Raw genomic sequence first — 21575 nt, 5'->3', positions numbered from 1 at the left:
GACTCAATTCTAAGCTCCAATCCTATAGTATCTTAGTGGTTCTCAGGCCTCAGTGGTGCATGAGAATCACCTGGACAGCTTATTGAGAAATCCACTCTCTAGAATTTTTGATTGGTAAGTTTGGTGTAGGACTGGAAAATTTGCAGTTCTAGCAGGTCTAGGTGCTTATTGGTTTTGGAACCCCACTTTGAGAACCATTGCATCATTTCATTTAATTTTCTGCATTAGATAGCTATTACTGTCTTTGAGGTACATACTCTTCCCAGTTTTAGAGTAGGTCTAAACACATGCTTACTTGGCTCCATCTCCTTGGCATTAGGAAGGGAAATATCCATTTACTACGCTTGCAAAGGCATTATTAGATAGGCCATAGCCTGGGTCTCAGAGAAGTTAAGTGAATTGTCTCAGGTCTCATAGCCATTAGGAGGAGATGCAGGGATTGAATGAGGTCTTCCTTCTGTCAAGGCGCTTCTCACTCTCTCCTATGGACAAAATGTCTAGTTTTTTTATACTATTAATTTATTGGTACATTTTAGGTATACAATATAATGACATTCATCATTGGGAATTTGCACCTTTACATACTCTATCTTGGTTCTTATTTTCAAAATGTCTAGTTTTTGCCCCAGGCATTGCTTCAGAAAATTCAGCCTCCAGCTTTGGAGCTGGGCAGCCTCTGGCCGGTACAGCTGCTGGCTGAGATCTTGAGCAGCCTTGGGACTACACTGCCTCATCCTCCCACTCAGTTTTGCTGTCCATGGCCCTGCCTTCATTCGTAGCCCAATAAAGGCCGGGCAGCAGACAGCTGAGCTCAGCCACTCACTTGTTTCCTCACCTCTGGAGTTCTCTTAGGCCTCCACAGGAGCTCCATTGCCATGACACAGCTGCTTCTGCTCATTGTCGCTCTCCTGGTCCTGGGTCATGCCCCACCAGGTAACATCACCTCTGTGTGTGTGTGTGTGTGTGTGTGTGTGTGTGTGTGTGTGTGGTGTGTGTGGTGTGCACGTGTAAACTGAGGAATAGGCTATCAGGCCCTGGAGGACAGAAGGGCCCAGGTCAGCTTCTAAGTTCTGGCTCCACCACTGACTTGATGGGTGGCTTAGAGCAAGTTGCTGAATCAGCCTGCATCTACCTGTTTCCTGGTCTGTAAAATGGGATTCTGTTAATAATCATTCAAAAACATTTGTTATGTGTCAGGCACTGTTGGGATTGCTGGAATTTAACAGTAAAAGAAAAATAAGATCCTTGCTTTTGTGGAGCTGACATTTTATTTGGCAGAAATAGAAAAGAGACAGCTAAATATAGAATGTGTCAGGTGGTAACAAATGTTAAGAGGAATAGAGACAAGGTAAGGGCTCAGAGTAGCATGTGTGGGTGGGGGATGGGAAGGCCGATAGGGTGGTCAAGGAAGGCCTCTTGATGGGGCTCTTTTTTTAAACTTTATTTTGGAAAATATTTCAAGTACCTCTGAAAATAGAATAATATAATGAACAAGACTTTTGTTTTGTTTGTTTTTTCAATACTGGGAATCCAACCCAGAGGTGCTTTGCTACTGAGCTACATCCCATCCTTTTTTATTTTATTTTGAGGCAGGATCTTACTCAATTGCCCAGACCATCCTCAAACTTTCAATCTTTCTGCCTCAGCCTCCCAAGTAGCTGAGATTACAGGTGTTTTCCACCACGCTTGACTCTGTGTGTGTGTTTGTGTGCTGAGATCAAACCTTGGGCCTTGCACATGCTAAGCACATTCTCAGCTACTGAGCTATAACCCTAGTCCCAAAAGGCAAGTTAAAAATGTTTTTATTATGGAAAAATTTAAATTTATGCAAAAATAGGGAATAATGTAATGATGTGAGTTTTGAAAATAAACTTTCTTATTTTAGAAAATTACAAACAGAAATGAAAAATGGTATAAAGATTCCCTACGTACTTATCACCTAACCAGAACACTTAAGGACTTGAACCAATCTAGTTTTGTTACTTCTTCCATCTCCTCATCAGCAAGCTATTTGGAAGGATATCCCAGTGATCTTATCACTTTGTTTAAAGTGGGTCTGAGCAGAGTTCTGAATCAGTCAAGAACACAAGGAGAGGTTGTTCTAGCAGGTGGGAACAGCAAGGGAACAGCAGGCCTCAGGGCCTGAGGCAGGAGGGTGAGAGTCATTGTTTGAGGAGCCATGGAGGCCAGTGTGGCTGGAGTAGGGAGTGCAAAGAAAGTGTGGGATGCCGAGTCCAGGACATAACAGGGAGAGCAGATCACCCAGGGGAAAATAATGGCTTTGGGGTCTTGGGATGCCTGGAAGTTCAGTTGTGATGATTGCTCAAGTAGTTAGTATAGGGACTGGCCTGACCTGGGAGTCTAGGGCTTGGGTTCTGTTCCCAGACTCATCACTTAACAGCAAATGATCTTGAGCAAGTCCTCTCCTTTCTTTATATGGAAAGTGAGTTTACCTAGAATGGGCCTTGGTTGCTCCAACTACTAGGCTGCCATTCTGGTAATCTCACTTTCTATTTATTGAGCATTCACTACATGCCAGGCATGGTGCTAAAATGATCTTGTAACTGCCCTCTGGTCTTTTTCTCTTTTCTTTGGTATTGGGAATTGAACTCAGGGCTTTGTGCTTGCCAGGCAGGTGCTGTGCTGCTGAGCTACATCCCGGCCCTTGTAACTGCCCTCTGAAAGAGAATTATACAGATGGGGAATCTAAGGCCAATATCACTCAACTGGGAAATGCCATAGCTGGGATTTGGACCTAGCAGGTTGGAGATGGGTTCACATCACACTCTTAACCATTAGATCACATACTTTCCCTAAGTGTGGATTCTTTGCCTGGTAGAGATTTTGAGGCTAGCATTGTATCATTCTAAGATTTTTGACAAGATAGAAGGATGGGCTGGTCAGCAGGGCTAGTAAAACCCATAGATAGGCCCAAGACATCATCTGAGGATTCTGTGGGGTCTCTCTGGTGCAGGGAGATGCAGGCAGGCCTTTCCCCTCTACCTCCCACTCAGCCCTGGCTCCTCTGTGTTGCTTGCTCTCTGCTTGTTCAAGGCCATGTGTCTTGAAATGTTGCTGTAACAGACAAGTGGTCCTAGTACTTCCTTACTGTCCCACTTCAACTCGAACTGGCCATCCCAGAACTACTTCCTTTATCACAGTTATTACAAACTCTATTTATTGTACTTATGTTCAAAAACTGTGTTCCCTTCCTTCCTCAAGGATGGTAAGTACCACAGTCATATTGTTTATTACGGCATTCTCAGTGCTCCATGTTTGTTGAATGAATAAATGAAGGAGGGGCTTCATACAATGCTGTAACCAAAGACCACTGAAAGGAGGCACAGAACCTGTTCTCTTAAAGCCTTACCTTTTCTATAGTCCATGGTTGGAAAACCTTAACTATAACCTAATATTAAACAGTCTCTGTGTGCTAGGGTCAGCTCAGGTATGGTTAAGAATATAGACTCTGGAGCCAGATTGCTTGGGTTTAAATCCTGGTTCTGCTTCTTAATGGGTATGTGACTTGGGTTAAAGTTATTAATATCTGTGAGGCCTTATTTCCTCACCTGTGTAGCAGGGATTGTAATAAGACCAACTATAATGATGTAGTGTTGCTATGAAAATTGTTGAGGGTGTAACTGGTGTGTTGGGTTACCTGGGCAAGAAAGTTGTCTCTAACTTGTAACCAGGGGTCTAACTTGTCATCTGTGGGATAGCCAGGACTGAAATCTGTACCCTAAATTGTAACTGGAACTCTCATCTATGGTCAGTGGTCTAACAAATGACCAGAAAGAACCTATGACCAGTATGGTTTAACTAATGGCCTAACTTGTGATCAGTGGTGTGACCTGGAACTGCTGGACTTCCCTGTGATCTGTGGTCTTCATTTACCTAGGGAGAACTGAATTCAAACGATGCTGGAAGGGCCAAGGGACCTGCCGGACGTATTGCACAAGACAAGAATCCTTTATCCACTTGTGCCCAGATGCATCCCTGTGCTGTCTCTCCTATATGTTCCGGCCCTCACGTCCCCCCATGCCTGAGGATGAGTAGCTGCTTCTGAACTGAGCACCCTTGCTCTCCAATAAAACACAGGCTGCCAACTTGCTTTTTGTTCTGTTCCCCTCTGTATAGGGATGGGGACAAAGTCTAGGGTGTGGGAGGGATGGTGGGTGGAGGGAGGGAAGGTGCCCAGGAGAGTGGGCATTATTAATACTGTAAATGGTTCCAGTCCTGGCCAAGTCCAACACTGGAACAAATTACTCAACCTCTATAAACCTCCTCTGTCTCTTCATCCATAAAATGAGGATAATTATAATAGGAGGAAATTAGGATTTTATAGGAGGAATTAAAAAAACAAGGTAGAGTTCATAATGAGAGTCAATAATAACAGTAGTTAATAGTAATAATGAATTGGTAGTGGTAAGAGTTAATACTAATGGAGTCAATAATAAGCATCTGGCATCAGAATGAGACATTATGTTGGGTTTGAGTGGTGGCCCTGTTGAGAATGGAAGGATTTTTCTATTTTACCTACTGTTTCAGCACTTCAAGAGGCTGCCCAGTGAAACTGACCATAAGCATTTTATGAAAGCAATTTTCACACAAGCAGAAAGTAGCAGTAGAGGGAACTGTGCCTCTTCCAGGCCTGTGGATCCATGGGACAGGAAGACAGGGAGAAAACCTGAATAGAGTCGGGAGGTAGATAGAGATATATGTGGTTTAATTCTCCTGCATGCCTTAGGATTGCATTTCTGAAAAAACAAGAAGCATTTAGCAGGGGTTTATTTTTCTCACATAAAAAGAAATTTAGTGGTAGATAACCACTGTGTCAAGGTGCACAGTTGTGCATCCTCCTGGGTCACAATACAACCACCAAGCCTTCAGGTCTCGTGTCTTGTTTAGAGGAGGGAAGCGTTGGTTGGGGCTGCCACGCCTTTTGTGAAGAAGGCCAGTACTTTCTCTAGATACTCCCCCAACAGACTTCTGCCCACTTTTCCTGGGCCATAGCTGTATGCCATGGCCACTCTTGATGTAAGAGGGACTGGAAAGAAGGAGTTTTGCTTTTCCAGCCTCTGCCCATCTTTCCCTTGGATTGGAGCCCAGAACAAGGCAGTAGTGTTGGATAAGTTGAGGACCATCAAGGCCTTTTGTCCACTATCCTTTGAGACTTTCAGGAAGAGTGTTGTCCTGGGTACAAGTGGCTAAGTGGACCCTGCCTCTGTGTGCTCAGGCTAAGAAAGGGCAGGGACATTCAAGATACTTCCCAGCAGAAGGGGTACTTATGTGGTAGCAGGGACAGTTTCGGAGCCACCTGGTGTGCCAGGTGCTAACCCCTTAGTTTCTGGTCTGAGAAGAATCTTCTGATGTGCCAGAGGGAGCTGGAGAGGAGCAGGGTGCTTCCAAGGGGCTTGGGAACAACTATTTACCCACCAGGATGGGGTACTGATTGACCCCAAACACAAAGCAAGCCACCTGGATAGCAGTCCTTCTTCCCTTCCTCCCTTGGTTCCTAGGTGGTCCAGGTCCCAAACTGAGAGCCAGGATACTATTTTAGGGACCATGATATGGGTTCATGGTTGGAGTGGAGGTGTGGAGTTTAGAGAGAGGTTATCTAAGAACCCTGAGAGGTCAACAGAGCCATGTGAGCACTATGAGATGATATTAACCTGGTGTCACCCTTAGGCTTTGAGGAGTCAGAGAGACCAAACCAGCTCACTAGCAGCCAGCTGTAGCTGGAAAGCCAGTGTATGTTCTTAGTGCCAGGCCCAAGCCCCACCCAGACCCCAGCAGATGCCAGCCAGCACCAGGTCATGCAGCTGCCTCACCCTTTCCCCAGCGGCTATATTTGGGAGGGTTGAGGGAGAGGAATCTAAAAGTCTGAGGAATCACAGCAAAGAGAGCAAACCTCTCTGAATGCAGGAAATCCCAAATCGATGTTTAAATTAGTGGATCACACCAAGTTTCAAACTGGATTGAAATAAATTTAGCTCTATACTTTGACATCTCCCACTTGGTTGTTTTGGAAAGAAGAAAGCAGCCAGGTTTTCTGTGCACAGCCTCAGAGGTAGCGTGTGAGAATTTGTGGCTTTCTGGCAGTGAAGGTTCAAGTTCACACCCCAGCTCTGTGACATACAGGCCACAAGCTGCAGTCCATGAGGCTGGGAAGAGTAACTAAGTGTGACATGTGACATTAAGTTCCCTCTCTGCAAAGTGGCATCATGACATCCTGTAATGGGGCAGCTATGGGTCAGAGAAGATCATCAGGCACCTTGTAAGCGCTCAGTAAATACAAGGGGCTACAACTGCTGGTGAGCAAAGGAGTAGCCACTGACCACCTTCTCTGCATAATTCCACTTTACTGCAGAAAAGTCACAGGAGTAGGACAAAGAATTCCCATAGATCTTTAACATAGTTTTCCCAATTTTACCTTCTATGTGTGTCTTTGTCTCCTTTTACATACAAACAAATATACTAAAAATATGATATACATCTTTTCTGAACTGTTTTGAAAGTAAATTGCAGACATGATATCCCTTTATACCTAAATATTTCAGTGGGTTTTTCTAAAAACAATGAATATATATATATAAAATATATATATATATATATAAAATATATATATATATATTTTTTTTTTTTTAAGACAGGATCTCGGTATGTAGTTCAAGCTGTCCTTGAAATCACTGTGTAGCCCAGGCTGGCCTTGAACTTCAAGTGATTCTCTGGCCTCAGCCTCCTGAGTTCTGGGATGACAGGTGTGTGACACTGCACGTGACTTCAAATGTATTTTCTTATATAACCATACACAATATGATTATAATGTCAGGATACCAACACTCAGAATGTATGTAAATTTCACCCTATTCCAGTGAAATCCTTTATAGCAAAAGAGAATCCCAGAATCCTGCATTGCATTTAGTTGCTATGTTTCTTTATCTCCTTTAATCTGGAACAAGTCTTTGGGCTTTCATGACAGTGACATTTTTGGAGAGTCCAGGCCAATTATTATGTGGAATGTCCTTCAGTTTGAGTCTTCCTGGCCTTTCCTCAGGGCTGGATTCAGCTCATGCATTTTTGGCAGGTACACCACAAAATGATGGTGTGTGTCTTGCAGTGTGTCATGTCAGAGACAGCCATTGGGCTTCTGAGGGCAGAAGCCAAGACAAACAGGCTAGATCATTTTCTAAAACTTAAACCTCACACGCGTTTTCCATCCACTGTCCCAACAGACCCTCAGCTAAGCCCTACCCAAGCTCCTAAGTCACAAGGACACACTCAAAAGCCAAGCAGGCATGCCAATTCTAGGGTGCAAGGACACTCAAAATACTTCACAGGTGAAGTTCACCAGTCCAGAGAAAGAGAGTAACTTGTCCAAGACCACACTGCTCCTGGAAGACAGAACCAGGACCTGGACTCAAATGTCTGGATTTTGAGTCAAGGCTGTTTCCAAGGTAGAATGATAGCCATGCATTGGTAGGACAGGCCAGTGTGAAGGGGACACCCCTTGTCATTGGAGGTCTGACAGGTAGACCACATGGGTGGGGAGACTAGAGAAGGGATTCTTGCTCTGGACCATACTCAGAAGTTACTATTCTAGATCTCTGACTCTATTCAAGGGGTCACTGAATGGCCAAGATGATGACATCAGTTACCCTTCAGCAAGTCCTAATCCCTGTCCCCACATTGGCACACTCAGTTCTCACAATCACTTGCTGTGAGCATCTTTGCCTTTTCTGTAAGGCAAATGAGGCTCTTAGTGAAGCTGCTCAGGTCAGATGCCTGGCAAGAGGTGGAGCTGAGACTTCCCCCATTCTGCAGACATCTGATTTTGTCTTTGGGTCATTCTTGTTTGTATTTTGAAAATAACATGTGTGTGTGTGTGTGTGTGTGTGTGTGTGTTTTAGAATAAAAGTAGCTGTTCTATTTTTACTTAAAAGGCTATCACTATTCAATATTGAAGGTAAAATCAGAAATGTGATTCATTCATTAATTTCTTGGCTTGAAGTTCTGGAGTCAACTTTCACCAGTAAGATAGATCGCAGCCAAGTTGATTTCTGTCTCCTACCAGAAACCTTGCGATTACCTCATCAGTTAAAAAGAGTTAACCATGCTAATTTCTCTTTCAGAATTGCTCAAGGAAACAATCAAGTACTCTTAAAACACAAATGCCTATGGGGAAAAAGTGTAGCTGAGTGGTAGGGTACATGCTTAGCATCCATGAGGTCCTGGGTTCAATCTCCAGTACCAACACATGCAAATCAGATACAGACATGTACATAAAAGCCTACAAAAGGATGTAAAAAATTGACTCCCATAAAGACAAACAGTATAAATCTCCTTGGCAATAGAACATATTATCAGATGTGAGAAAATACTTTGGCAACCTTCTCTGCTGGTCCTCACAACAACTCTAGGGGAAAAGCAAAGCAGGGATGACTATTCTCCTTTTGAAGATGACAAAATGGGCTCAGAGAAGTTCAGTCATTTAACCAAGGTCCCACTGCTGGTTAGTGGAAGAGAGGGACTTCTTTCCATGTCTCCAAATTGCCCCGAACATGCTTACACAGTCAGCCATCAGTATACACGTACTCAACCAACCACAGATCAAAAATATTTGGAAAAAATTGTGTGTACAGAGAACATGTACAGACTTATATTTTCTTGTCACTAGTCCTTAAACAATATTATATAACAAATATCCACTTAGCATTTTCATTGTGGTAGATATTGTAAGTAATCTAGAAATGATTTAAAGTTTGCAGGATGAGGTCTGGGGATTTAGCTCAGTGGTTCCACCACCTGCCTCGCAAGTGTAAGGTTCTGAGTTTGATCCCCAGTACCAAAAAAAAAAAGAAAAAAGAATAAAGTATACAGGATGATTTGTGTAAGTTGTGTACAAATATTATACCATTTTATATGAGAGATTTGAGCATCCATAGATTTTCTTATTCAAAGGGAATACTAGGACCAATCCCTCCTGAATAACCAAAGAGGTCTGTACTCTGTTTGTAAGGGTTAAACACAAAAATCATGAAAAACATGCCCTAAACAAGCAGAGACTCCATTAATACCTATTGGTGGTGGTAAGAGTGGTACTAGTGTTGGTGATAGTGGCAATGACATGGCAATGGCGATAATGATCATGATGATGGAGAACACAGGCACAGGAGGTGTGTGCTAAAGGAATGGAAATGATGAGTGTTAAGGGGGCTCACCTGAGTCCTCTCCATACGAATCAGTCTGGAGGTCCACCATGGAACTCATGGCTGTTCCTGCATCTTCCAGTCTTCCCTCGAAACCTGGAGGAAAGTGATGGTCTGCATCATCTTTGCTCTGGACAGCACCGCTGCGCAAGAGAGTCTCCTGGAACTGCTTCACGTAATAGTTACTGGAAGCCAAGACCACACAACCTGGCTGCTGGGCAGGCTCTCCATCACATGGGCCAGGCTCAGTGGGGCTGGGTACTGCTCCCCAACCTCCACCTCCACCTCCACCTCTGGAGCTTTGAATTCCAGCTTGAGCTCTACCTGTTTGGGCAGAGTAGAGATGTTGCTATCAGCTGAGCCACTGCCATGGCTACCTTTTACCACCAGTTCCAAGGGGTGGCAGTCCCCACAGTCATCACAAGGGGACTCTCTTCTGTAGTCCATACTCTTTCCCTTGGCAGGGGAGGAGACTAAGCTCTTGGTACCATAGGAAGTCCCCTCCTTGCCTGAACTGGGGCTTCAAAAGTCAACCTGATGGGCTGTAGCTGCAGCTATTGCCACTGCTGCAGCCACAGCAGCCTCCTCCATCTTTCAGCAAATATCAAGGGAATACCTACATAAGTCTTGCAGAACTTCACCATGTCATTCATCTGCAGGTAGCTGGCAGCTGACATAACTTCAATTACATTCGCCCCACGTAAATTCAACTTCCCAGAATAAAAGAAATCTAAAATGGTGGAGAAGGCTTCAGAGGTGACAATGTCTAAGGAGGTGGTAGTATGTTGTCTGCTGTCCTGGATATAGTGAATGAGCAGGGTCCAGAAGTAGCCACTGTTAGCGAAAGAATGTTCCTGTGGGCCTTGAAGATGTGCCCTTCCACAATGATGCTGCAGTCACAGATGCTCCAGTCACTTCTGCTGTTCATTCAACTTCCTTGGCATAATAGGTCTGCATCTCTATTTCTCCACTGGCTGCTGCTGCTCTGGAGTAGCCTGTAACTAGTTTGTAGAGGTTTCAGTCCATAGTCACCTGGCTCCAAGGCAGGGTGGCATAGTAAAAGATCATCACAAAGGAGAAACAGTCCATGGTGTGAAAGGCAGGAAGCAGTGAGCCTGCCTTTCCCTTGTATCCCATCCCAAACAACATTTTTTTCTTAATCATAAAGTAATACTTGTTCATTGGAAAAAATTAAAATAACAAAGAAGCACACATAGGAAAACTATAATCACTAGCACTTTCACTGTACAGAAATACAAATTAAAAAAACATGTAAATAGTGACTTACAAATAGAATGGAACCAAACCATAAATATTTTGTGTTCTGGCCATTTCACTTATCAATATATCATAAAAATTTCCAGATATGTTTATTTTCCCAAAAAGAGTTTTAGTTTTGCTGCTGGGGATCAAGCCCAGAGATTTGTGCATGGTGGGCAAGAGTACTGGACCATTGAGCTACATCCCCAGTTCCCCAAATAAGATTTTTAACATTAAGATGTCTCCTGAAATTTCTTTTCTTTTGGTCCTGGGGATCGAACTTGGGTTCTTGAGCTTGTGAGGCACACAGTGGACACTGAGCTAAATTCCTGGCCTGCCTCCTGAAATTTCTTTTAAAAACTTCCATTTTTTTTTTTTCCCGGTACCAGGGATGGAGCTCAGGACCCTGTGCTCGTGAGGCAGGCACAGTGCCACTGAGATAAATCCCCAGCCCAAAACTTTCAATTTTTATAATGTGAGTAGTGTGTTTAAAACACATGGATGGGGGTTGGGGATTTAGCTATGTGATTTCGCTGCCTGCTCCGCAAGCCCAAGGACCTGAGTTTGATTCCCCGGTACCAAAAAACAAACAAACAAACAAACAAACACAAAACACATGGATGGAAAATATAGGTAAGCCTCATAATCCCTGTTAGCATCTTATCTTTGTGCTCACAAGGCAGGAAAACAAGGAGCTGCAACAAAGGCTGTTGCAGGGGTGCAGGATAGGACTAGTCACCAGACTTGTATCTATCCCCACCCCTGCTCTGGCATGTCCATGACAGTGTTCAGTGGACCTGCGGATTATGCTAGATTTAGGTGCAAATCTGGGAGCCAGGCAGCAATCACATAAGGCTCAACTTACCCTTGGAAAGTGCTTATGAAGTGTCTTCTTGGAGACTAATATACATAGCAAGTTTCCCTTCCTCAATGGAACAGATCACCTTCCTCTAGTGATGTACTAAAGGTGGGTCATGTTTGGGGGCTCTTTTCATGAAAAATAAATATCTTCCCACAATGGAATGGCACAATGTAATATGATGCCTATACTGCCATTTGCTATCCTGGCACAGGAAATCATATAATTCCCATCTCCCACTCACTCAGGCTCTGGCTTAAGGACAGATTCCTCCGGCTTATCTGGTCTGTTATTTTTCATATTTGCAAAACATGGATGTGACAAAGGACATATATATTTTCAAGAACCTTGGTTGCCTTATAGAAAAGGCAGAGATACTAATATCTTTTGAGAATTAAGTGAGATAAGGTAGGTAGGTAAAGTGATCGACACCTACTAAAGAGTAACTGATATCACAGCCATTCCATTATGTGACAAACATATACTGCAGATACAATGTACACATTATATTACATTTACAATATAAAAAGAATGCCTACAAATCAATAAGAAAAAAAATTCAGTAATAGAGTGCAAATATTTAAACAGACGTTTTATTAAAAAAGGTATACAAGTGCCCAATAAGTCCATGGAAAAACGTTCAGTATCATTAGCCATCAGGCAAATGCAAATTACAATCACAATGTGATACCATATACACTCACCAGAATGATTAAAATAGAAAGACTGACCATAGCAAGTTTGGTGAGGATATGGAACAACTAGAGTGCTAATACATTGCTGATGCAAGTGTGACGTGGATGATCACTTTGGAAGAATAGTTTCAAAGTTACTTATCAAATTAAATAGATATATGTCTATATAAAGATTTCTCTATTAATGTTTTTATCAGTTTTATTCATAATAGCTTACAAATGGAAACAACACAAATGTCCAACAGGTGATGGATGGACTGAGTTATATCCATGCACTACATTACAATACAATAAGCAACAATAATTTACTGGTACACATAGCATGAATTCAGAAACTAAGTGAAAGGAGTCAGACACAAAGGAGTACATACTGAATGATCCTATTTACATATTTCAGAAAGGTAAAACTAAGCTGACTTAAAAAGTAAAAAAAAAAAGAAAGTTGAATCCTCCAGTTGTTATTTTTTTACATCTTTCTTCTGATTACAAGCAGTTGAATTTGTGTAAATTATCTGTGCTTACTCTGCAGCTCCATTTCTTTCACAAAGAATAGATAACGCAGGGAGAGAGAATGACTTTTTCCAGGACTGTGTTAATGGCTACATCTATGAGTTTCAAGGGAATATCCTGCCCTCTAGGGGTTATTTGGGGAATTTGCCAGGCGGAGTTTTTCTTTTCCTTTCCTTTCCTTTCCTTCCTTCCTTCCTTCCTTCCTTCCTTCCTTCCTTCCTTCCTTCCTTCCTTCCTTCTTCCCTTCCCTTCTGCCTTCCTTCTTCCCATTCTTTCTTTTTCTTTTCTTTTTGGAAGGTCTCGCTAAATTTCCTAGGTTGGGCTTGAACTTGCAATTCTGTCCCAGTCTTCCAGAGCACCGTGATTAAAAGTGTGCACCACCAAGGCCTGGCTAGGAGCACTTTTTTATTTTTCTGGTAGTGGGGATCGAACTCAGGATATTGTGCTTGTGAGGCAGGTGAGGTGCCACTGAGCTACATCCCCAGCACAGGAGGATTTGTGTTTGTCATTCCTGTACTGAAATTTAAGTGGCTTGGGAACTAGGTGACATGCAAATTGTCTTGGAAAATGAAGTATTGATCTGTTTCCCAAAGTTATAGGTGAGAAACACATTTATTATTTTCTGAGCCCAGAATTAAGGCCATTTTGCAAGTATTTTTTTCCCTTGGCTTTTTAAAAAGAATAATTTTATCGGTACACTTTTTTTTTTTTTTTCTCTACTGGGGATTGAACTCAGGACCTTGTGCTTGTGAGGCAGGCGCAGTGCCACTGAGCTAAATCCCCAGTCCCCTTGGTACACCTTTGATATACATAATGATCACATTCATCATAGGAAATTTGTACCTGTACATAATATATCTTGATTCTTCTTTTTTCCCCACTCTCCTATCCTCCCTTCAACCCTCTACCCCTCCTTATTTACCAAAGTTTTGTTTTCATTATTTCCTTCTATTTTTCCTTTTCCCTCCCTTACTTCCCCCTCCTCCTCCTTTGTTCCCTTTCCATTTGAACACTTTCTTCCTACTTCCCAATATTTATCATCCATTTTGGTCCTTATTTACCTTTTTGATTTCTCGCACAAGAGAAACAATGTGATATTTAAGCATACATGTCAGATTTATTTCACTTAAAATATGGTCTCAAGATGCATCCATTTACCTAAAAATGTCTCAAGTTTATCCTTCTTTTTTTTGGTACTGGGGATCGAACTCAGGACCTTGTGCTTTTGAGGCAGGCGGTGGAACCACTGAGCTAAATCCTCAGCCCAAGTTTTACCTTTTCTTTCAGCAGATTAAGTGTTTCTGTTTGAATATTTAGATCTTAGATCCATTTTGATTTTAGTTTAGTTCATGGTGAGAGATATGGGTCTAGGTTTAATCTTCAGCATGTGGAAAGCCAGTTTTCCCAGCACCATTTATTAAAGAGGCTATCTTTCTTCCAGCAAAGGTGTTTGGCCCCTTTGTCAAAGATAAGGTGGTTGAGTGTGTTTGGAGTTATTTTTGCATTTTCTAGTCTGTTCCATTGATCCCCAGGTCTGGGTTTATTTTATTTTTTTTTTGCCATTACCATTCTGTTGTTGTCTCAGTAGCTTTGTTGTATAATTTCAAATCAGGGATTGTGATGCCCTCTGGCTTGCCTTTGTTGCCCAGAATTGCTTTTGCTATTCTAGGACTTTTCTGGTTCCAAATGAATTTTAGGATTGTCTTATATAATTCTGTGAGATATTCTATTGGTATTTTGATCAGGATTGCATTAAATTTGTATAACAGTTTTGGAAGTGTGGCCATTTTCACTGTATGGGTTTTTCCTACCCAAGAACAAGGGATATCTTTCCATTGTCTGAAATCCTCTTTGATCTCTTTTTTCAGAATACTGTAGTTTTCAATGTAATGGTTTTTTACTTCCTTTGTTAGATTGATTCCTAAGTATTTCATTTTTTTGGATGGTATTTTGTTTGTTTTGTTTTGTTTTGTTTGTATTGGGGATCGAACTCGGGTCCTTGTGCTTGTGCAGCAGGCGGCGAAACCACTGGACTAAATCCCCAGCCCTTGGATGCTATTGTGAAAGGTGTTGTTTCCTTAACTTCTGCCTCAATGAGTTTGTTACTTGTGTACAGGAATGCTATTGACTTTTTTTTTTTTTTTTTTGGTACCGGGGATTGAACTCAGGTCCTTGCACTTGCGCAGCAGGTGGCGAAACCACTGAGCTAAATCCCTGGCCCTTGCTATTGACTTTTGACTGTTGACTTTGTATCTTGTTACACTACTGAATTTGTTTATTAAATCTAGAAGTCTTTTGGTGGAGTTTTGGGGTCTTCTATAATGTCATTCACAAATAATGATAATTTAACTTCTTCCTTTCCTATTCTTATTCCTTTTATTTCTTTCTCTTGTCTAATGGCTCTGGCTAATGTTTCCAGAACTATATTGAGTAGGATGGTGATAGTGGGCATCTTTGTCTTATTCCTGATTTTAGAGTGAAAACTTTCAGTTTTTGACCATTTAGTATGATGTTGGCTGTTGGTTTGTCATACATGGCTTTTATGAGATTGAGTTAAAGACATCCTACTCCAAATTTCCTTAGTTTTTTTTTTTTTTTTTGGTACTGGAAATTGAACTCAGGACCTTGTGCTTTTGAGGCAGGTGGTGGAACCACTGAGCTAAATCCCTGGCTCCTTTCCATAGGTTTTATAAATAAAGAATGGGTGTTGGACTTTGTCAAATGCTTTTTCTGCATCTGTTGAGATGACCATGCGGTTCTTGTCCTTGGGTCTGTTAATGTGGTGTATTACATGTATTGATTTGTATATGTTGAACCATCCCTGCATCCCTGGCATAAATCCAACTTGGTCATGGTGTATAATCTCGATAATTTTCTGCCTTTCATTTGCCAGTTATCTTTTTGAGGATTTTTGAATCTATGTTCATTAAAGCGATTGGCCTATAGATCTCTTTCTTGGTTAGATCCTTCTCTGGTGTTAGTATCAAGGCAATGCTTGCTTCCAGGGATGAGTTTGGGAGTATTGCTTCCCTTTCAATTTCATTAAAGACTTTGAGGAGCAGTGGCATTAGATCTTCTCTAAATTTCTTGTAGAACTAATTAGTGAATCCATCAGGACTTGGGCTTTTCTTTGTTTGTAGTTCTTAAATTACTTCTTCAATTTCATTGACAGATATTGTGTTATTAGAATCTTTATATCTTCTTGATTCAGCTTTGGTAATTCATATATGTCTAGGAATCTGTCCAGTTCTTCTGTTTTCCATCTTATGAGAGTATGGGTTCTTGAAATAGTAGGTATTGATGATCATCTGGATTTCTGCAGGATCCATTATGATTTCACTCTTTTCATTCCAATTGCATGGATTTGAGGCTTTACTTTTCCTTTTAAAAGTAAGGTCGACTAAGTGTTTGTCTATTTTATTCAATCTTTTTTTTTTTTTTCAGTACTGGGGATTAAACTCAGGACCTTGCACTTGTGAGGCATGGCATGGCACCACTGAGCAAAATCCATGGCCATTATTCAATCTTTTTTTTCTTTTGGTACCAGGGATTGAACTCGGATCCTTGAGCTTGCTCAGCAGGCAGTGAAACCACTGAGCTAAATCCCTGGGCCTATTATTCAATCTTTTAAAGAACAAACTGTTTAATTTATTGATTCTTTGTATTACTCTCTTAGTCTCAATTGCATTAATTTCTGCTCTGATCTTTATAATTTCCTTTCTCATACACACTTTGGGTTTAACTTGCTTTTCTTTTTCTAGAAGCTTGAGGTTCAACATTAGTTTATTTATTTGAGTGTGCTTTGTTTTTCTTATGTGAGAATTCGTTGCTATAAATTTCCCTTGTAGGACTGCTTTCATTGCATTCTATAAGTTCTGATATGTTATATTGGCATTATTGTTTAATTGTAGAAACTGTCTGATTTCTTCTTTAATTTCTTCTATAACCCATTGGTTGTTTAGGAGTGTTATTTAATTTCCATGTGTTTATGCTGTTTTTGTGGTTTCTTTTGCCATTGATTTCCAATTTCATTGCACTATGGCCTGATAATATGTGTGGGATAATTTCAGTAATTTTGCATTTACTTAAGCATGTTCTATAGGCTAGTATGTGGTCTATTTTGGAGAAAGTCCTGTGTGTAGCTGAGAAGAATGTGTATTCTGATGTTGTGGGGTAGAACACTCTGTAGATAACTACTAAGTCAATTTGTTCAAAGTTTGGTTCAACTCTGATATTTCTTTGTTTATTTTTTGTCTAATTGATCTGTTTATTTGTGACAGTGAGGTATGAGGTCCTCCATTACAACTGTATTAGTGCTTATTTGATTTTTCATATTCATTAATGCTTGTTTTGTATAGTTGGGTGCCCTGGTATTTGGTGCATATATATTTATGATTGTTATCTTTTCCTCTTGAAATTCTTCTTTAACAAGTGTGTAGTGACCTTCTTTGTCTCTTCTGATCAGTGTTGGCTTGAAATCCACTTTCTCTGCAAATAAAATAGCTACTCCTGCTTTTTTTCTGGGTTCCTGTCACATGAAATATTGTTTTCCAACCTTTGACTTTCAGTCTATGAAATGTGTTTCTTGTATGCAGCATATTGTTGGATCTTGTTTCTTTCTTTCTTTCTTTCTTTCTTTCTTTCTTTCTTTCTTTCTTTCTTTCTTTCTTTTTGGTACTAGGGATCAAACTCAGGTCCTTGGGCTTGCGAAGCAGGTGGTGGAAACACTGAGCTAAATCCCCAGCCCTGGATCTTGTTTCTTGATCCATTCTGCCAGTCTGTTTCTTTTGATTGGTGAATTGAGACCATTTACATTGATGGTTACAACTGATATGCATTGACATCCTTATCATATTATTTTCTTATAGTTGGTTCCTTTTTGTTCTCCTCTGTTTAATTGCTTGCCTTGCCTGGTTGATTCATTCCATTGGGATTTATGGAATTGTTGTCTTTGTGGTTTTTTTCTAGAATGCCCTTCCAAACATTTTGGAGTGCTGATTTGGTGGTCATGGATTTCTTCAAGTGTCCTTTACCATGGAAATATCTTATTTCTCCATCAATTTTGAAAGATAATTTTGCAGGGTACCTCGATCTGTGTTGAAGGTTGTTTTCTTTTAGGGATTCAAACACTTCAAGCTCTCCCTGATTTAAGGGTTTGTGTTGGGAAGTCTGCTGTGATTCTGATGGGCTTTCTTTTTTGGTACTGGGGATTGAACTCGGGACCTTGTGCTTGTGAGGCAGGCAGCAGCAACACTGAGCTAAATCCCCAGGCCTGGGCTTTCTTTTATTGGTGATTCTTTTATTTTTCTGTAACAGCTTTTAATAGTCTGTTCTTGTGTTGAATTTCTGGAATCTTGACTATTATATGCCCTGATGTAGTTTTTTTTCTGATCAGGCTGATTGGAGTTCTGTATGCCTCACTTATTTGCATGTCAAATTCTTTTTCCATGCTTGGGTAGTTTTCTGCCATTATTTCTGTGAACAGGTTTTTTATGTCCTTTGTGTTATCTTCCAGTTTTTCATTGATTCTGATCAATCTTAAGGTATTTGTATCATCTAGAAGCTGTTGGATTGGTTTTTTTATGGTCCCTTGGTAATTTTAAGAAGTCTTTCATTTGATGGATCACTAACTGCAAATTTATCCTATAGATTTGATACTCTGTTTTGACATTGGTTCATTCTGCTGTGTATACTTTCAATAGAATTTTTAATCTCTTGGACATCTGTCTGAACTTTATGGAATTCAGTTCTTTCTTATATTGGGGATTCATAGTTTCCATCACTTTCCTAAGCTCTTCTATTTTTATTTTGTTTTTTGTTTTTGTTTTTGTTACCAGGGATTGAACTCGGGTTCTTGAGCTTGCAAGGCAGGCGGTGGAACTACTGTGCTAAATTCCTGGCCCCAGCTCCTCTATTTTTAAAAATCTGTATCAAGGGGCTGGGGATTTAGCTGCCTGCCTTGCAAGCACAGGGACCCAAGTTTGATCCCTGGTACCAAAAAAAAAATCTGTATCTACTCTAGATTCATTAACCATTTCCTTCATTATGGTCATCATCTCTTTAGTTATCTGTGAAATTATTTCTGATTTATTTATTTCTAGAGATTCATTCATCTGCTTTGTTACTTCTGCTGCTACCATTTCTGAAAGTTGAGCTGTGTGGTTTTTGATTTCTTCTACCTCAATTCCCCCTGGATTTGCCTCGGGTGAGCTAGAGGTCTGAGTTTATATCTTGTTCCTGTGTCTTATCATTTTCTATTTTTAATTTGTTTTCTGCATCGATGCTTGCAGGTAGCTTTATTACTAGTATCAAGACCTCCTCAGGAAATGACTACTTTTCATAAATGTTTTCTAGATATAGCATGATTTTGGCTTTTGAGTCTGTCCTAAAGTCTTGCACTTCAATTTATTAGGGATGAGAAGTTGTTGCCCACTTGGCCTAGCACCCAGTTCTTTGCTACTTGAGCGTGGTATTGTTTATGACCCCCGGACAATCTTGGTATTGGCATATAAGCAAGAATACCTGATCATAACTATGTCACTTTGGCTAATGTAGTGCAATCAATAATACAATAGCATCAAGCACAGACTGGAAAGTGACAATCTGTGATAACTAATAATTTTTTTTTCAATTTTTTTTGGTACCAGGGATCAAACTCAGGTCCTTGTGCTTGCGAGGCAAGTGGCGGAACTGCTGAGCTAAATCTCCGGTGATAACTAATAATTTGCTACCTTTAACCATAGGTACAAAATTTATAGTCATATAACAAAATCTAAACCTAGAAAATTATATACAGTAAATATACCCTCAAAAGAATGATTTTATCCTTAGGGAAGAAAATTTAAAAGGAATAAGTGAAAAAAGTAGAGAAATAAAAGTAGAGAAAGAGATTAGAGGCAAGGCTGCAGGACAAAGGAAGATTACCCTTAGCTTTAGGAAACTGGTGAAGAAGACAGGAGAGAAAGAAAGGAGGAAAAAACAAAAACAAGGACTAAACAAAACAAAAAACCTAAAAGCAATGTTCACATTCACGAAAAATAAAAACCATCAAGAAAAAAGAAAAAAAAAAGCAAAGAACAAAAGAAAGCAAAAAGATTTATCTGTCATTTCATGCCTGTAGTTATCTTCTGGAGTCTACAGTTTTCTGGTAGTGTCCAATTCAGGGCATGTCTCCACTGGCACTGGCAGACAAAGGAGGCAGGCAGAGTCCAGATCAGTGCTGGATGTTCTCAGAAAGCCTGCAGTAGCAATAGGGCAGAATGTCGATTCTGGTGCTTTCAACTCCCCAGAAGTTCAGGCAGATCCTGTCCTCTGGTTGCAGAGTTGGGGCCTGAGTTGTTCAGCCTACAACACTATAGGTGTCTCTTGCTGGTCTGATCTTGGCTTCCTGACCTGGATGCCTCCTGCAGTCACTGGGAGCCCTGAGATGAAGCCAACCCATGGCTGCTCCAAGTCAGTTGACCCCACTCTAAATGGCTTCTGGCCAAGCACCCTTTCCAGGAGATGCTTGGACTGGAGTCATTCACCAGCTGTTGTAGCTCACAGCATCCACTGCTCCATTCCACTGATGCGTTTCTCCCTAAAGGCCTGTGGAGTCTCCCACTCTCATTGTTGTCTCTGTAGATTTGAGCCTCCTCTCTCACTTCATGAGCTAGGAATCAGGGAGAAAGAGCCGCTTGCCACCTCCTCTTTCTTTACGGAGGTCTGTCTCTTCACTTTCCCTGTGGGCTTCAATTCTCCTTTCATATCCTTCCTGGGTTCCAGGGATTCACCTCCCTCCTTCTTTGCTTCCCCAAGTTGTTATATTCTGAGTTTCTGAATCTCAGAGAGGTTGATTTGCTGCTGTTTACTGTTTCACCATCTTCCCACAAGTCTTGCAAGTATTATTATTATTATTATTTTTAGTATATGTGCTGCTGAAGAGAGAGAGCTTGCGAGTATTTTTTGACAACTAAATTTTTCTAGAGTGAACCTATTGTGTAAATCATGGAGTGATAATACTTGGTTCTGGTTAGAACTGTACCCAAGATTTTTTTTTTGGTTCCGGGGATCGAACTCGGGTCCTTGTGCTTGTGCAGCAGGTGGTGAAACCACTGAGCTAAATCCCTGGCCCTTGTACCCAAGATTTTCACAATTTTGGAAACTCAGGATGTGCACAGCAACAGGATGTGCATAGTAGTGTTTGAGTTCCCCTTAATTAATTTGAGTTTTCTTTACTCTATGTAAGGGCAAGTTTAAAATATTATCACTAACCTGTCTGTTGAGTTCTTTCCCTATACTTCAGAAAGTTTTCTGTGAACTTTTATTATTTCATGTTTTCTGTCCTCTAATTTCTTTCTAACTCCAATTAGCCATAGGTTAGTCTTCTTAGCATCATGTAGTAGCTGTTGGATAAATTTTTCTTGCTCTGTTATTATGTTTAAATTTTCTCCCAGTATGTGATCATGTGATTTTTTCCCTCAATTTCTGAACCCCTATGTTCATATTGGTTATTTCTGCTCTTTATGAATTCAATAGAATTCTTTATCTCTGGGATTTTTGCTTGACACCTTACTGTGGAGCTATTTTGGTCAGTTCTTCCAAATTTTATTTGTTTGTCTCATATCCATTTTGGTCAGTTTGTTTGACAGTTCCACTATGTTTTGAGTTACATCATCTTTAAGCTTGATGAATTTGTTTGCTTCTTCTTTAATTATTTCATACAGCTAATATATCTGGTGTTTAGTTTCCTCTCCATTGGTGTCCCTTGGATCTGCTTTGGGAGTCTTTGGATGCATTTTACCTTTTTGTATTAACTTTTTTTTTGGTACCGGGGATCGAACTCGGGTCCTTGCACTTGCACGGCAGGCGGCGAAACCACTGAGCTAAATCCCCAGCCCATGCATTTTACCTCTTTGTAAAACCTCATGTTCCTATTTGTGTGTGTGTGTGTGTGTGTGTGTGTGTGTGTGTGTGTGTGTACTGAGGGTTGAGGTCAAACAGAGTGAAGATAATTTGTTGTTGATGTGAATATCTCTTTAGTAAGATTCTGTGTTCCAGTGA

General features: G+C 40.8%; 1 protein-coding gene and 1 pseudogene across 1 annotated transcript; one reads left to right on the top strand and one right to left on the bottom strand.

Annotated features, from left to right (window-relative positions):
• Positions 1 to 798: 798 nt before the first annotated feature.
• Defb124 (defensin beta 124) lies at positions 799 to 4104 on the top strand. Its single transcript, XM_021254854.2, has 2 exons — positions 799 to 933; positions 3899 to 4104. The coding sequence occupies exons 1-2, from the start codon at positions 876 to 878 to the stop codon at positions 4054 to 4056; spliced, it is 216 nt and encodes a 71-aa protein (XP_021110513.1). The 5' UTR covers positions 799 to 875; the 3' UTR covers positions 4057 to 4104.
• Positions 4105 to 9207: 5103 nt separating this feature from the next.
• On the bottom strand, positions 9208 to 10137 carry LOC101714588 (zinc finger and BTB domain-containing protein 8B pseudogene; annotated as a pseudogene).
• Between the last annotated feature and the right edge of the window lie 11438 nt (positions 10138 to 21575).

This window comes from Heterocephalus glaber, unplaced genomic scaffold (genome assembly GCF_053883595.1).
Source record: "Heterocephalus glaber isolate CG9 unplaced genomic scaffold, H.glaber_assembly_v1.0 deba00001532, whole genome shotgun sequence".
NCBI classification, from domain to species: Eukaryota; Metazoa; Chordata; class Mammalia; order Rodentia; family Bathyergidae; genus Heterocephalus; species Heterocephalus glaber.
Note: the sequence above shows the minus strand (reverse complement) of the source record. Positions and strands in the feature narration are given on the sequence as shown.